Here is a 17660-nt window from a genome sequence, read left to right as displayed (position 1 = left end):
TTTTAAAGTTATTCCATTAACACAAGAAAGTAACTACAATATCATCTTCTCCATTCTTGCTCCCACTGCCTTACTTCAGGACATCATTATCTCTTGAGTCAACTATGACAAGGGCTCCCTAACTGTACTTGCTCTTCTAACCTCTTCCCTACCCAAATATCTCAGGCTAATCTTTCTAAAAGGCAAATCTGTCTTTATATTCCCTCGGCTAAAACCCTTTACTAGAATTGTTTCCTTTATAGATGCTACAATAAGTGGGCAAAAGCATGAGAAGAAATAGGATATTTACATAGTTTCAAAGTATCTCCTCAAAAGATACTATGAAAGCACAAAGAAACAAAAAAGAGCCTAACAGTGTAGAAGCCTTGCAGATACCACCCTAATCAAGTGAGCAGATTGCAGGATGCACAGAAAAGGACATAGCATCACTTCTGGTATGCCTGCCAATAAAGCATAACTTGAATTGAATCATAAGGAAACATCAGACAAACCCAAATTGAAGTACATTCTCTTCAAAAGTATCAAAATCATGAAAGACAATGGAAGATGGCGGAACTATTATTGATTGGAGGAGACATGACAAGTAAGCTCAATGTGTGATCCCAAACTGGACCCTGAAAGAGAAATTGGACCTTAGTGGGTGTATTAGTCAGCCAAAGGGGCACTGATGCAAAATACCAAAAATCAGTTGGTTTTTATAAAGGGTATTTGTTTGGGGTAGGAACTTACAGATACCAGATCATCAGCATGAAGTTACTTCCCTCACTGAAGTCTTATTTCCACGTATCAGAGCAAGATGGTTGCCAACATCTGCAAGGGTTCAGGCTTCCTGGGTTCCTCCCTTCCTCAGGCTTCTTTTTCCTGGGCTCAGGGTTTCTCTCTTCCTGGGGCTTGCTTGTTTCCTCTGTGAGCTTACTTCCCAGGGCTCCAGCCTAAGGCTTCAGCGTCAAACTCTAACATCAAAAACCCTCAACTCTGTCCTTTGCCATGCCTTTTATCTGTGAGTCCACAACCACCATGGGGTGGGTACTCAATGCCTTACTGACACAAGAGGTTCACTTGATTAAGTAATCAAGTAAACCTCTGAATCCAATATAATCTCATATGCCCAGAGGAAAAGACCCGTTTATAAACATAATACAATATTTCCATTTGGAATTCATCAATAATATCAAACTGCTACAGGGGGACAATTGGTGAAATCCGAATAAAGTCAAATTAGATCATAATAACTGTACTGTGGTTATTTAAGATTTTAACATTTGGGGAATCTGGATAAAGGGTATATAGGAATTTCTGTACTATTTTGTACTTTTCTCTAAGTCAAATTATTTCAAACTGAAAAGTTAAAAAAAAAAAAAAAAAAGCACAATGTCTGGGGCTTCCCCCTTCACTGGCTTGAGAGTGTAAGCTCCTTAGTATGCCCTGCAAGGCCCCCCCTACCTCCTCAGCCTCCTTGCTTGCTACTCCCCGACAAGGGTCCTGTTCACAGCTATTCTCTCCCACAGCTCCAGTAGTTCCTGGAACACTGTTCACTTGTTTTATGCCCCTTGTTTTTGGCACAAGCAGTTTGATCTTCCAGGAATCCCTGTACTCCCTTCCCACCCACTCATCCCTAATACCCGAAGGACTTCATAAGGCAAAGTTTACCTCATGCCTCCTTCCACTAAAGAATCCATTGCATTATTACTGCTTATTTGCATGTCTGTTTCTCCCACTAGACTTTGTACTATTACGTCAGGAGCCACATCATGCCATTTCCATACTCTCAGGACCTGGCATTGTGCCACAGTCAGAACTCAATAACTATGTCTTGAGTGAATATATTGTCTACACTTGGAATCATCATAGCACCCACGTCTGTATAGTATCCAATGTTTACCAAGCACTTTCATAGAAATTCCCTCATCTAATTATGGAATTTCAGGGAGAAATCTTTATTACACAGATGAGAATACCAAATCCCAGACAGGTTAAAAAGTTGAAGTCGCACTATGAGTCAGTGTGAAAGCTGGGATAAGACCCTGGCTACCCTGTCAGCATCTTTTTAATTCATAAACTTCCACAGGGTTGCTCTTATCCAAACCAACAAATACCATGGCCTACATGGGGAAAGTACTTAATAAATGCTTGCTAAAATGAACTGAATCACCAGAGAAGCAGCACTACAACCCTTTATTTCATTCAGGCTGAACCTGTACAAGGGGTCACATTCAGGCCCAGCCTAACCATGTCCTGAGGAATGTACAGCGGGGATACAGTAGGCTCTAGGTGAGAAGTTCTGATTTTCAACTCAAGTAATCTCCCATCTATAGTGGGAGACTGGCTTTCTTCCAGGGCAGGAGTGAGGATGAGGCAGTGACACTGCATAGCCCCGAGCTATGTGTATCAGGCCAGAGGCAACAAGCTCAGATCACATCCTTATATCTGGCTGGGGAGGAAGCCCATCCAATGGGTCAAAAATCTTGTGCTCTGATTATAATAACACCCTTTTTTCAATCTGCCTGGCCCTTGAGGAGCCATGCCCTGATAACTTTAATAATGCTAGCCAATTAATTTCCATTCTCTTTGCATACTGTAATGTGAAGGGAGAAGGACAGAATTAAACTCCACTGAGGCTTCAGACCACAGCTCTGAAAAATACTAACTGCTTGGCACTCAGTACAGAAACCCTCACCCATGTTTCATCAGAAGGATCAGTGCTGAGAGAAGAATTTTCAAAAGACCTGTGTGGCATTTTGTGGTTGGGTAACAATGACATGATTAAATTAAATTAAAAACCTCAACCAGGATTTGATATGAATCTAGTAGACAGGCTTATTAAGTAAAACTTACCAAAATTATACCAGAATATTTTGTTATTTCAAAGAGGAATACATATTTTATTGGTTAATATATTTTACATTTACTATTTCACTAATGTAAAGTTTGTTATGACTATCAAGAATTTTTTAAATCAAGCAACTGCTAAAGTCAACTAGAAAAAGATTTCTTGATTTACATAACATTTCTCCTGCAAACAGAGGTCCTCACATGATCCCCAGGAAGCAAAGTGAGCAAGAAGTATGCTTCTCCTGCATGTTATAAACAGGCAAGTGGAGGTCTGGAGAGGTCAAATTCTTGCATAAGAGTCAAAAGAAGGTAAAGCCAGAGTTTGAATGGAATTTTTAAAATTTGTTTTTGTTCAGTCTTTTATACTGCATATTTTTATTTAGTTGTAATCATAGACTATAAGTTCATAGTCTATTTATTTTTTCCCTCTCTTCATGTAGTAGTACATAAAAAAGCATTTTCCACATTAATGGAATTTCAAATGTCCATATAATCTGTGGATAAGGTATAATTTATCCAACTTTTTTTTTAATATTTAAGTTTATTTCTCCTTTTTGTATAAACAGCACTGCAGTGAAAAACTTGACACTTACTGTGTTTTCCTTAATTTGGAATTATTTCTTAACTCCTTACTTCAGGCTTAAGCTTTTCTATTACTTCTCATTATTAGTCAAAAGGGTGGGAGGAGAAGTGCTTAAGATTTAGTGGAGGTTGTGTTGAAGGCACCTGGTTACCCAAGATTCCAAAAGCCCAAATCTAATGCCATGTGTTCAGATCCCATTCTTCTGGACCCTTATGAGGTACACAACTATCCACAGCACCTTCTTTTCACTTAGGTTCTATGAGCCAGGCTTTTCTCAATTTTCCTTTGCCCATTTGATTTGCTCTTCCCTCCTCTTTATTGCCTCTTCAATGTTCTCTCTTTGGGCCTCAACCCCCTTTTCTCAGCATACTCACTTTCATGGTTTCAACCATCATATCAGCTCCCCTGAGTTGGTTTTTTCATTTGTTTGCTTGTTGTTTATTTTAGCTTTTAAGAGGCACCTGACCATGCTGCAGGACCTCCCGTGTGGGAAGCAGGCACTCAACCACTTGAGCCACATCCGGTCCCCTCTGACCGCTTCCTAAAACATCCACCACTCACTCTTTTCCAATCCACCATCATCTCCTGCTTGATTATTTTTAGGATCCTCCTTAACTGGCCTTCTACATTTCCCCTCCTTCAGTCCTCTCAACTTGGAATCCAGAATGATCCAATTTAAAAGGAGTCATACTTCATCATTCCTCTGTTTAAAATCCTCTAATCGTTCTCGAAGATACTTCCTGATCTGGCCCATGCCCTGCAACACCCCTATTCCCACCCCCACCACAACTCCACCCACTCTTCCTTTTGCCACACACTGGCTTCCTTGCTGTTTCTCTAACCAGATAAGCACATCCTATCTCACTGCCTAGACACATGCTATTTCCCCTGCCTGAAATACCTTCCTCATTACAAAATTTTTCCTTGCTTCCTTCAAGAATCAGTTCAAATACCAATTTATTAGTGGGGCCTTTCCTGGTTACCCTATATAAAATAACATTATTCCTAGCTCCTTTATTCTGCTTTCTTTTATCATCATTTGATATAAATTTGCTGATTTGTTTGTATAGTGTTTGTTTCTTGTACTAGAATATAAGCTTTAAGGGCAAGGATTTTCTTTGTTTTGTTATCTGTTCTATTCCCAGTGCTTAGCACAGTGCCTGGAACGTGGGAAGCATGCTATAAAGATTGTTGAATGACTAAATGAATGTTGATTCCTCTCTAGCTTTTACCTCCTTCTACCTCATGTGAGGTCACTCAGTCTATCTGTAATTTCTTCGGTGTATCATTTAGTAAGTCCCATTATTTTGTCCAAGAACTGGTTTCTATTGCCTCCCCACTTAGTTATTGCAACAGTGTCTCAAATAATTTCTTTCATCATTAACCACACTGAACACTACACCAATGCCCTCTGTAAATCATGATTTTCAAAATTTCATTGCTCTGCCTAAAATGGTCAGTGGCTCTCTTTCACGTATATGTAAGTCAAACTCTTTGACTTAACATTCTAGGTCCTCCATACACAGGTTCGAAGCTCGTTCCAAATTTTCTCCCATTGCTGGCCAATAGGAAGCCTCAATTGTTAGCAGAATGGTCTCATGGGTGGCATCTCTAATGGAGATAAAGAGGTAAGAAAGGAAGTTGGCACCCAACAATATGGAAGTATTCAAATGATATTCCACAAGATAAAAGATGGATGGATAATTGAGAATCCTAGAAGCATGTAATTAAAAGAACATCAGCCTACTTCTTCTCCCTCTGTAAAACTTGCCTAATTCATCTGTCATAAATCTGTTCTTTCCCCAACCCCTATACACAACAAATTATTTATACTACTCATTAAAGTACTGTCTTAAGTTCAATGCTTGCTCTGCAGCCCTTTTGCAGTGCCAAGTTGAATACAGAGCAATTAGAGACACTCACACAAAATGTATTAAGTTCAACCAAATGAACTGGTAGTGGCTCCTGGATTTAAATAAATGCAGTGCTCATTTTTGCTTTGGAGAGTCCTTGTCTGAGAATTCAAAGGTCCAGAAAGGACATTGGCTCAGAGCAAAAAGGGAAGGCTTTTTCCTACTCCCCACCCTCAAAATGAACATCAAAAAGAAAACAAGGTCATAGGAAGAGGCAAGGCAGGAAGGGACACGATGCTTATGTGGGCAGAAGGCTTGGTTTATATTAACTTTTGGGGAGAGTTGATTAAAGCTAGAGAATGGATCTTTCAGTCTGCCTTCTATATTTCCTTTCTATTCTATATGGCAATACATGCTGACAAAGATTTGCTTAGAGAGGCAAAGACTAGCTTCAAGGAGGTAAAAGATGGAACAGAATCTCACCGTCTGGCCCTAACAAAGCTCTCTAAAGGGGACTTTCTTCTCAGATTTTGCTGAGTCCCATGATAATCTGGAAAGCGTGAGTGAGGCTATGAGTAATTTTCTACAGTGTAAAGATGAGGAAACTGAAAGCCAGTGTGGTGAAAGAACTCCACTGAGCCAGCCAGAGCCCACTAAGGAACACCTCCGAGATAAAGATTCCCAGCTGATCTCAAAGACAATGAGGAAGAAAGAAGAGGAGAAAATGGGGTAGGAGAGGGAGAAAAAACCCGTCTCCCTGCCTTATGTCAAATGGAAAGTATAAGGCCACCTAGTCACCCTAAAAACAAGTGACTTCCAAGAAGGTATTACTACAAAAGGAGGAGCAAATAGACTGCTGATTTTAATGGCAGTCTGGGTTGCTTCTAGCTATATAAAATGGTCCATGGTCCAGGAGAGACTCAAGACAACATAGTCAAAGAATCCAGGGTCAAAGAACAAGGAATATATGAATAAGCAGTAGCGTAGCCAAACATAGAATGCCAAATAGTCATTTAAAATAATGTTTTTAAAAAAGATGGGAAAAAATGCTTACTTATAATGTTAAATGAAAAAACTACAAACAATATGAACTAGATCATAATTTTCTAAAGAAAAAAACTATGTGTAGAAAAAAGATCAGAAGGAAATACACCAAAATGGTAATAATGATTTCTATTTTTATTATTTTTGCTTTCCAGAATGTCTTCAACAAACATGTATTACCATTTTTTAAAAAAATCAATTTTATTGATACATATTAATAAAGCATACAATTCAGTCAAAGTGTACAATCAATGGCATTTGGTATAATCACATAGTTGTGCATTTACCCCTTCAATCGTTATTAGAGCATTTTCTTTATTTCAATAATAATATTAATAATAATAAAAAACAGACAAACAAGAAAATTCCTTACTCTCTGTTTCCCCTGCTGTACATAGCTGCTATTTCTGGCACTTGATATGTGAATATATCTCGATAAAACTCCTTCATAAAGTAATAAATAAATGTGCAAGAATAGCAGAATTAGCAGTTATGTATTACCTTTAACAATAGAAAAAAACCATATTTTTTTTTTGTTTTTGTTCGCTTTGAAATAAAAGGAAAAACAAAACAAAACCAAAATACCCAAACAGATGTTACATTTTGGTCCTGTCGCTGAGCCTTAACAATAACTACTTAGCTCACCAAGATGATTCTGAAAGCTTTTGAGACCATGAGAAAAGATGCTCCCAGGTCCCTAAGGTCTCTTGAATCCAAGGATTAGTGCAGACAAAGTTCATCTATGATTGGAAGTTTCATGTTCAGTAACTGGATCCAGAAGAAACTAGATATAAATCCAATCAATTTGTGGTACAAAGGGAAAACGAACAAACAAAAAAACGCCAGAGATGGGCTTAAAAGCGAAGAATGTAGGATCAGGTAGAAAAACCAAGGTATCAGAAAAAGTCCAGTATTGTTGAGTTCGCTGAGCTTCCTTTCCTTCCATCACATTGGGGATATTTTCAGCCATTATTTCTTCAAATTCATTTTCTGCCCGTCTCTCTCTAGTCATTCTGTGACTCCAATGATGTGCATGTTAGTAAATTTGATAAGTAACCCACAGATTCCTCAGGCTCTGTACATTTTTCTTCATTATTTTTTCATTCTGGTCCCCATACACTGGATAATTTCAATTGTCCTGTGTTTAAGTTTGCTCATCTTTTCTTCTGCTGGGTTCAAATCTGTTGTTGAATCCAACTGGGTTTTTCACTTCAATTACTGTATTTTGTAGCTCTAAAATTTGTTTGGCTTCTTCTTATAATTTCTTTTGTCTTTATTTTGTTCAGACAATGCTTTTCTAACTTCATTTAGTTCTTTGTATATGGATTACTTTAGCACACTGAACATATTTAAGACAGTTGATTAAAAGTCTTTGACTAGGGAGTGGATGTGGCTCAAGCAGTTAAGGTCCTGCTTCCCCCTTGGGAGGTCCCAGGTTTGGTTCCCGGTGCCTCCTAAAAACAAACAACAAGCAAACAAATAAGAAAACCAACTCAGGGGAGTAGATGTGCCTCAGTGGTTGAGTACTGGCTTCAATTCCTGGCCCAGGACCTCAGAAAAAAAAAAAGTCTTTGACTAACAGTTGCAGTGTAAAAGCTTCCTCAGGGATAGTTCCTGGCAAATTCTTTTTTTCCTGCAAATGGGCCATACTTTCCTGTTTAAGTGTTTTGCAATTTTTTTGTTGTTGTTGAGAAAGGGACATTATGAATATTATCTTATTACAACTCTAGAAATCCAGTTCTACTTTTCTGGGATTGCTAGGTTTCTGTTGTTGTTGAGGTCTGGAGCTGTCAATCTGTGACTTTCCCAAATTATTTTTGCTCCCAAATGGAGGATGGAAAAAAAAAGGAATTGCTGCTTTTGCCTAAGGCAGGGTTATAACAATGGCCAATCAAAAACAGTGATCAACAATCATATCTCACATCCTTGGATTTCCAAAGAACTAGGTCCTTAAAACCTACCCTGTCACCAGCAAGCTGCTCCAGGAGTCCAGGCTGCAGTCCTTACTGATGCCTGCCAAGCAGTTGAGAGGTGAGCATGATAGCCCCTGCACAGTGGGAGAAATTCACTGAGTATTTACCACAATTTACCAGCCTCTTCCTCCAGTTCTTCCCTGGATGCTGCACAATGTTCCACTAGACTTCAGAGTTTCAAAATACAGTTATCCCTTCCATAGTTATCTAAGTATTTATTAAAGTTAAGGGAAAAAGACTTTGCAAAGTAGATGAAAAAAGTAGAGGAAATATACATTTAGGGCCTACTATAGTACAAGCCATTTATAGTAGGCATTTTATGAAAGGCTAATAATAATATTATTATCATTATCACACAGAAAGTTCTGGGTGATCTAAGTGGACTGAAAAGCCCTAAGTTTCCTAGGTCAAACCTTACTCCTCAATTTCATTTTAAGCTCTTTTTAGCACTTAGCATAAGGCTGTGTTCACGGTGTTCAAGAAAATATTTATTGGCTGTGTGTTTTTCTAGGTTATAGTAGTATTCAAATACCAGGTTACATCTGGACACTTCTGGGCCATCTGTCCACTGCACCTCTCTTTCCTATAGCTTACCTTTTTTTTTTTCAGTTCTTCAGATTCTCTCAATCCTCTTTTGGTTTATAAGGACTGAAGTACCATTAGGTCTCTGAAGGTTCTAAACACAGCACCTTAAGCTCTTGAAGGAAAGAACTAAAATACCAAAAAAATATCCTAAGCAAAAGACTGCAGACATCTTTGATGAAGACACTGCCTTTGAGCTGAATCTTCTTAAGTCCAAAAAAAGCCTGGCCACCCAGAGAGAAGCCCCAAGAGAGAGGATACAAATGCTGCTGACCTAGTGTCACAGAAACCAAAGCTAAAACACCACAAGCAGCACTAGCTGCAATACTCCCTTCAGTGTTGGCTTTAGCAGCAAACCTGGTGCCCTTTATCAGCAGATACCTTTGAAGTAGCTGGCAGCCTTCCATCCCCTTCTCAAGTAAGATCAGCTTCACATCCTATTCTTTTCTCCAAAGAGGATCTCTTCATCAGATATAATAGAATAAAGCTCAGTTAATCAGAACAAATTTTGCTACCAACAAGATAAACTGGGTAACTGGAACAGCTGACTAAAAAAGCACTGAACAGCTCTGTTAGTGACTATGTCATAATGTGGAGGAAATTCAGTCAATAACAGATACTAAGCTCAGTGGGGGAGATCCAGAGGGAGGGTTAAATCACTCATCTGCTCCTTCTCTCAAAGATGTTTCCAAGTTAAACTCTTTCTCAAGAAGGCAGAACACAGGGAAACAATCTTTGGAAACCATACTTTCTCCATTCATTCCAATTCTTTAACAGTACCTAATAGGGACATTCAACTATACTAGTATTGTGGGTCATTTCTTTCTTTTATTATTTGTAACAGTAACACTACAGAACATGCTCCTTTACTATATCATCATCTTCTCTCCTCACATACACCTTTGATATCAAACAGCTAGACACAAAGATTTTGCAGGAAACCCTACCTCAGTCTAAAGGGCATCAGCAGATAGACACAGCATGCAACACTTATAGTTTTGTCTCCTCTACCCTCTTTCACTCCAGAACCATTTCCTTCATGCCAAAGGAGATTTCCCTGACTGGTCATGGCAATTCTCTTGTGAATGATTTACTAATGGTAAAAGGGTAAGTTTAACGTAAGAGTATTGCATCTCTTACATTTCTTCCTCAGCAGTCTTCTTGCATTCCCCCCATCCTGCAGTGTGACTTATTTACCAGAAGTCAGATTCACTATTCCTCACTCTTCAAAATTAAAGTAGGAAATCACAATGAAGTTTCCTAGAGCGGACGGCCAAGATGCTTCAACAATGTTTGTTACAAGGGCAAACATTACCATATAGTTAGACAGAATCTTAAGCCTTCAGATAGCCTCTGTGTTCTTAGCTTTATCCAAGATGGAAACCAGAAGAGTATCTACAGTAGTGGTTCTCAACTCTAGCTTTATGTGAGAATCACTCAGGCCCTATATACCAAAGTGTGGGAGGAGGGGCACCTGGCTTGCCTCAGTGGCAAACAGTGCAGCAAGAGGTGACACCGCCTCTGCCCACTGGGCCTAGACAAGGTGACCACGCCTGACTAGGCCTTTGCTGCTAACGGCTAGCCGGCACCGCCCTCCCCCTTCCTATCTTCCGCCTAGCCCAGCTCTCACTTCCCCTCCCCCCTCCCTTAAACCTAATCTCTTAGTACGCTGTTTGCCCAGCAGCAGCTTACAACCACCTATCAGCTTAGTAACAGTGTCAGCCTATCAAGAGTTAGCACATACTCTACTGGCCAATCACTAGCCCAATGCCAGAACATTGCCTTACATGGAAACAGCATTTGCCCTAGCCAATCAGAACCCGCCACACCACTCCCCAATCCTATAAATCTGCATCACCTTCCACAATAGACCAGACTTGTGCCATCAGCCTGTCTCCGCGACTCCTTCCTGGGTTGTGCGCCCTCCACGCCTTCGGAGCCCCCGAGGGAAGCCTCAGCGGCCGTACGAGGCTTTCTTCCCCACGCCAGGGACCCCTCTCGTCCCACAACGGGACCCCACTCGTCCCTTAACAGGGACCCCGCTCGTCCCACAACAGGACCCCACTTGTCCCTTAACAGGGACCCCGCTCGTCCCACAACGGGACCCCACTCGTCCCGCAACAGGGACCCCGCTCGTCCCATAACAGGGACCCCGTTTCGTCCCTCACCAAAGTGACTAATTCAACTGTGCTGGGGCAGGACCTAAGTATTAGTATTTTTGGTTACCTTTTAAATCAACTTTAGGAAGCAGACTTGGCCCAATGGATAGGGCGTCCACCTACCACATGGGAGGTCTGCAGTTCAAACCCTGGGCCTCCTTGACCCATGTGGAGCTGGCCCATGTGCAGTGCTGATGCGTGCAAGGAGTGCCCTGCCACACAGGGGTGTCCCCTGCATAGAGGAGCCCCACGCGCAAGGAGAGCACCCCATAAGGAGAGTCGCCCAGCACGAAAGAAAAGTGCAGCCTACCCAAGAATGGTGCCCCGTACACGGAGAGCTGACACAACAAGAGGACGCAACAAAAAGAAACACAGGTTCCTGGAGCTGCTGATAAGGATAGAAGCGGTCACAGAAGAACAGCGAATGGACACAGAGCAGACAACTGGGGCGGGGGTGGCAGGAGAAGGGGAGAGAAATAAATAAAAAATCTTAAAAAAAAAAATCAACTTTATGGAGGCATAATTTTACATACAATATAATTTGTACCTTTTAAGTGTACAGTATAATGATTTTTAACAAATATACACGCCATGTAACCACACCACAATCAAGATTATTTAACATTTCTATTACCCTATGAGTTCCCTATGTTCCTTTTAGTCAACTTCCCGCCACAATCCTGACACCCCAAGGCAGTCACTGATATGCTTTTAACCACTATAGTTTCACCTTTTGAGTTTATCTACATTCCAGTATGTATCAGTATTTCACTTCTTTTTATTCTCAAGTAGTATTCATATAGTGATATAGCACAATTTGTTTTTTCTCAGCTGTTGATGGACATTTGGCTGGTTTTGGTTTTGTCTGTTATTAATAAAATATTAGTTTCCTGTGACTGCTGTAACAAATTACTACAAACTTAGTGGTTTAAAACACATTTATTCTTCTACAGTATTGGAGGTCACAAGTCCAAAATCAGTTTCAGTGGGCTGGAACCCAGGTGTCAAGAGGGCTATGCTCCCTTGGGAGGCTCTGGGGAATAATCTAATTCCTTGTCTTTTCCAGTGTCTAAAGCCACATTACTTGTGTTCCTTGGCTTATGGCCTCTTTCTTCATCTTCAAAGCTGGTGGTGTGGCATCTTCTCTCTGTGAGTCTGCTTCCCTCTGGCTTCTGTCACTCAGCCTTCTTCACTTCCCTATGTCGTCTCCTAATAGATTAAATTTGCATTTCCCATTTAATCGATGATATTAAGCATCTTTTCATATGTCTCTTGGCTGTTTATATATCTTCTTTAGTGAAACATCTGTTAAAAAAATTGCCCACTGTTTAAAATTGGACAGTTTGTCTTCTCATTATTGAGTTTTAAGAGTATTCTATACATTCTTATAAAAGTACTTTGCAAGATACATGTATAGATATATGTATTGCAAATATTTTCTCCTAGTCTATGGTTGGTCTTCATTTCCTTAACAATAGCTTTCCAAGAGAAAAACCTTTTTTATTTTATTTTATTTTTATTCCCCCTTCCTCTACCCTGAGATGGCTCCCTCATCTCTCTGCTCACTGTCTGCTCGTCTTCTTTAGGAGGTACCAGAAACTGAACCCAGGACCTCCCATGTGGGATGCAAGTGCCCAACTGCTTGAGCCACATCCGTTCCCCAAAAGCTTTTGATTTTGATGAAGCCTGGTTTATCCTTTTTTTTCCTTTTATGGTTGCGGTGTCTTGCTAGTTGTGGTGTCTGCTTGTGTTCTTTAGGAGACACCAGAAACAGAACCTGGGACCTCCCAAATGGGATGAAGGCACCCAATTGCTTGAGCCATATCTATTCCCAAAAAGCTTTTGATTCTGATGAACCCTGGCTTATCTTTTTTTTTTCTTTTATAGTTCATGCTTTTTATATTCTAGGAAATCTTTGTCTATTCAAGGTCATGGAGATTTAAAAAAAAAAAAAACTCTCCAGGTGATTTTTCAAGTAAAGACAGAATTGAGAACTATAGGGAACCTGACCAAGCTTTCCAGTATACTCAAGTCAACCTGAATTTCTGCACAGAAACTTACGGTATTAAAAGTAAAACAGAAGGAAAGTTACCCAGAGTACAAAAGAAGGATATAAATTTAGAGAGTATTAAAAATAGCTGAAGAAAAAGAGAAAAAAAAAGAAAAAACCCAAACTAGCTGAATAGACTTGGGCTTCTAGGTATAAGGTAGGAGCCACTGTTCCAGGCTAGAAACAGTGAGTTGAAAAAGCCAAACAAGACGTTCTTTTCATGTATTCCAGCTAAATGAAAGGAGGAAAACAGGATTGTCCTCTACCCTATGAGGAAAAGCACACCCAAGTTTATCTCAGTTTAAGCTGAGAAGTAGGAAAAATTATTTCTGGTCCTGGTGGGATTCTTTAGATCATGCTTCTCACACAGACCACATGGAGCTGCAGGTCAGACTTGGCAGTGTTTGGTCATTGCTTCTGAAGCTATACCGCCTTAAACAAATGAAGGTGGCAGCAATAATATTTGCCCAAACTTTGGTTCCAACAAGGGTTAGACAGACCAAGCTTTCATTACACGAAAGGAGATGTCAGGAGCACCAAATGGGTTCAGGTTTTCCCTGGAGCCTTAGACAAAGTGAGTCTGTTTTAAAGCTGTGGACAGGAGGCAACTTTCCCCAGATGTTATATTTAGCTAAAGCAATCTCCACCATGACTTTATGCAAAATGCAAAATATGTCCCAGCAGACATAACCACAAACCAGAGGGCTAGCAGGGAGCAACCCCTAAGAGGATTCAGTAGCATAGAGGGGCCAATTGTGTAGCTGCCTTGACATCTCCAAATTAGATGAATTAGCTGTGAGCCAGATTTTTGGCCAATTCTCACATTTAATGAGTCTTTGTTTCTCTCTTACTAGAGACTCTGTCCCTTGAGAGAAAAACATGCTACCCAATTTCACTCCCAACTTCCAGCAGCTTGTGTCCCAACACCTGGTAGGAGAAACAATTCAATGCTGATGTTTAACAGCTCAATGTCCTTTAAAGGTTTATGTGCAAAATAAAAGGTTAATTATATAACTAAGTGAACTATCTGGACTCAATGGAAAAGACTAAGAAAATTCTGCACCTCATTCTAAGATGTCCTAATAGAGACTGTGAATGGAAATCTTGGACTCTAGAGTCATAATGATTGAATTTAAACACTAGCCTCATCTTTCTCTTAAGCCTCAGTTTCCTCCTTCATAAGTAATAGCAACCACATCATAGAGTTATTGTGAGGATTAAATGAGTTAATGGCCATTGTAGATAAATCCTTGAAATAAGGAAGGCATGAAATAAGGAAGATAGGAATAATGAAAGCACCTTGGGTATGCAGCATTTCCTTGGTTGAAAAGGAAGCAGCCTCTGAAATGATGCTTCATTCCTTGAGAAATTTGGTACTCAATTTATTTAGCTAATCCTCTCCTTTCTCCTCCCCAACTTTTGCTTGGCTTTATCTCTGGGACTGATTTAACAAAGATACCCAAAAACCGGAAGCCCTCATTGTAGGGTACTCTGGTTATCACAGACTCACAGTATATTAAATCTAGAAGGCATAATGGCGATCAGATGGCCTAAATTTTCTTTTTACAGTTGGGGAAACTTAGGTTTAGAAAGGCAAAGTAATTGTCCAAGGTGTTAGAACTGATAGCCGAGTTGAGTCTAAGAGAAAATGACACTTGGAAAAGGCCTCTGCCTGATCCAGAAAACTTCATATAAGTGACAGGGCAGCCAGGCACATTTCTTAAGTCTCTTTTGTCACTGGATTCTAATTCCTCATGTGCAACACACTCTAAACAAAATAGATTGAAAAAGCAGGGTATGGAGAGAGAATGTTTCTTTGTCTATTACTAGAAAGAGGAGAGGTTCTCACTAAATCAAATCAGAATTAATTTACTCTTATGATCTGCCAAGCCTACTTCTACCTTAGAATTCTCTGCCTACACTGGGACCCAAGGGGAGAGAGAAAAGAGATTATTTACCATGGAGGATAGTAAATATTGGCCATTCAGCAATCCAATGCATATCTCTAGTCACTATAATTTAACTGATGAAAAGCTACAAAGATCAAGAGGAAGTCCTATGATCTGCAACTATACACAACAATCTGGAGGAATCTCACAAACAGAATGAGAAAAACCAGTACAAAAGAGTACATACTGTATGATTCTATTAATATAATGTATGAACCAAGCAAAACAAATCTCTGATGTTAAAAGCCAGAAGAGTGGCTCTCCTTGGGGATGGGGTATAGGGAGTGGAGGGAGCCAGAGGGAGACTTCCAGAGCACTGTAATGTTCTGCTTCTCAACCTGGGTACTGGTTACACAGGGTTACTCAATTTGTTAAGATTCACTGAGCTGTACACTTAGGATATATGCACTTTTCTTCAATGAATAGTAATATATAAATAGTCCTGTGAGCACAGAAATACACAGTTGAAGGTCAACTCTGCCCATGGCTAGGAATAGCATTCATGAGTAGATTTTCATTCTGCTTGTATCTGTACTATACACTTAAGCTTTTGGTGAAATGTGAATGGGGTACTTGAGGAGCCAGGGACACTCAGAGCTTTGCCATCTGGCTGTCTGCAGCATAAATAGCTCAGGGATTAGGAGAGGCCACAAGACTCTGTTGGCCTTGTTCTTCTTCAGCCTTTTAAGGCTGAGAGAAAAGGGAGCTGGAGATGGGTTGAAGCCTAGATAGCTGAACACCTCTCAAAAAAGATTTTTTTTCTCAAAGCAACAGCAAGACTGAAGGAAGAAACTACCAGTCAACCCCTTCCCTCCTCAAGACAGTTTAAACAGCTGTAAAGGTCAGGGAGAAGAGCTGAAGTGGTATCTGATTCCTGTCAAGGTTTCATCTAAATAAGTTTTAATTTTAGTCTCATACACATCACCAAATGTTGTAAAATAATTCAAACTAGTGGCAAGCAAGTTAGAGATGCTGGAATTCATGATGGAGATCGTGAAAAGCACCCTCACCTTAAAGTGAAGTGTGGCCCCAACCACAGCATAGCTGGGCCACTAAAAATAGCCAGTGAGTTCTGGGGGTGGGGGTATTACCCTCTTCTTTCTTTATTTTGTCTGATGGTTACCAATATCCTGCCTTTAGGACACCCCTTTCAGGTATGTAATTATACAGATAAAGATTCTAAATCAGTTCTTTTTTCAAACTGATAAAAATAGAAGAAACTGGGTTCTAATTCTAAACCTAGTAAGATCTGGTAAACTTCCTAACATTGAGAATTGGAAACCTGACCATAAACAATTGCAATAGCCAGCATGGTCCTCCTGTTTGCTGGAGTCCTTTCCCATCTAGCTTCAAATCTTAACACTAGATTTTTATAGCTGGAAACCACTGAATTCCAAATAGCCTTATATAACCTCTTTCCTTCTCTAACTCAAGGGAAGATTATTCTCCTTCTTCTGAAAAGTCTTCTGGAAATAGCAGATCTTTTTTTTTTTTTTTTTTAAGGTCAGGGCCAGGCATTAGACCCAGGACCTTGTATATGGAAATCCGGGGCTCAACTACTGAGTCACATTGGCTACCCTGAGTTGGTTTTTTCATTCGTTTGCTTGTTGTTTGCTTTTTGTTTGTTTGCTTTTAAGGAGGCACTGGGAACTGAACCTGGGACCTCCCATGTGGGAAGCAGGTGTTCAACAGCTTGAGCCACATCTGCTCTCGGATATCAGATCTTGGATGTTAGATATAGTATTTCATATACAATCGTTAGGGACCTCTGCCACCACTTGTAACCAAACCTCATGAATAAATGATTCCACCAATAGTTCAAGTTGAGAGAGTTCAGGAAACAAGACCCTGGGTCACCAGAAGTTCCTTAAGATTATTACAATTATTTTTGAGATTTTCCTTTGTCAAATTGCTCAACCTTTATCTAAGGAATTTGTGATCATTAATTGGGCCTAAGAAAGCATTTGGGACCTAAAGACAAAGATATGTCAGGTTAAGAATAACCAAATTCATGAGTTCTTCCTAAGATGAGAACTTGGAAAACAGACCTGAACCAAAAACATGCATGGATTTGGTAAATGAACTGGAATAAGAAAACATGAAATGACACTGAAGGTCTCTGAAACTCAAGAGTTTCCCAAATCACTTTACAGAAACCACCAAAGAATAATCATCATTAATACATGCAGATTATGTTGTGCTGCTAGTCCTGGGGTTGTTCCTTGCAAATGGTCACTTTCCCAAGGCTTCTATGAATTCAGCTCAAAAAGAAGAAAATGCCAATTCAAATATATTTTCTCCATGGGTATGTAGTGGGGAATGACCAAAATGAAAGATCGAATCTTTTGTTGCCCTACCCTTCAAAAACCTCGATGACTAGGAAAATCTATGTACCTTTTTAAAAAGTCTTCCTGAGTCCTCACTGACTTGGACAAATCGAGGAATGATATTGTTCAGGTAGATGTCACTCAGGGTAGTATGGTCCCTGCTTTCCCGTTTCACCTGGTTTAAGAGGAGGTTCCAGCAGTTGACTGGGGACAGAACATTCTGATCCTTCCTGCAAGAAACAACAAGGAAAAAAAAAATCAGTGTTGGTAAGCAGCCAGGGCCAACATCTAGAACTACAGCCCATCTC

At 40.0% G+C, this 17660-nt stretch overlaps 1 protein-coding gene across 9 annotated transcripts in view; it reads right to left on the bottom strand.

Annotated features, from left to right (window-relative positions):
• Window positions 1-17660, bottom strand: part of SRGAP2 (SLIT-ROBO Rho GTPase activating protein 2) — a 261250-nt gene that overhangs the window by 105205 nt on the left and 138385 nt on the right. For all 9 annotated transcript variants that reach the window (XR_011645545.1, XR_011645544.1, XM_058275104.2 and 6 more), the window contains exon 4: window positions 17420-17582. Coding sequence is in view for 7 of the 9 variants with exons in the window: in XM_058275104.2 (XP_058131087.1) it covers window positions 17420-17582 (163 nt within the window). In the remaining 2 variants the exon portion in view is untranslated. The remainder of the gene's footprint in view (window positions 1-17419; window positions 17583-17660) is intronic.

The sequence above is a fragment of the Dasypus novemcinctus genome, chromosome 13, assembly GCF_030445035.2.
Source record: "Dasypus novemcinctus isolate mDasNov1 chromosome 13, mDasNov1.1.hap2, whole genome shotgun sequence".
NCBI classification, from domain to species: Eukaryota; Metazoa; Chordata; class Mammalia; order Cingulata; family Dasypodidae; genus Dasypus; species Dasypus novemcinctus.
Note: the sequence above shows the minus strand (reverse complement) of the source record. Positions and strands in the feature narration are given on the sequence as shown.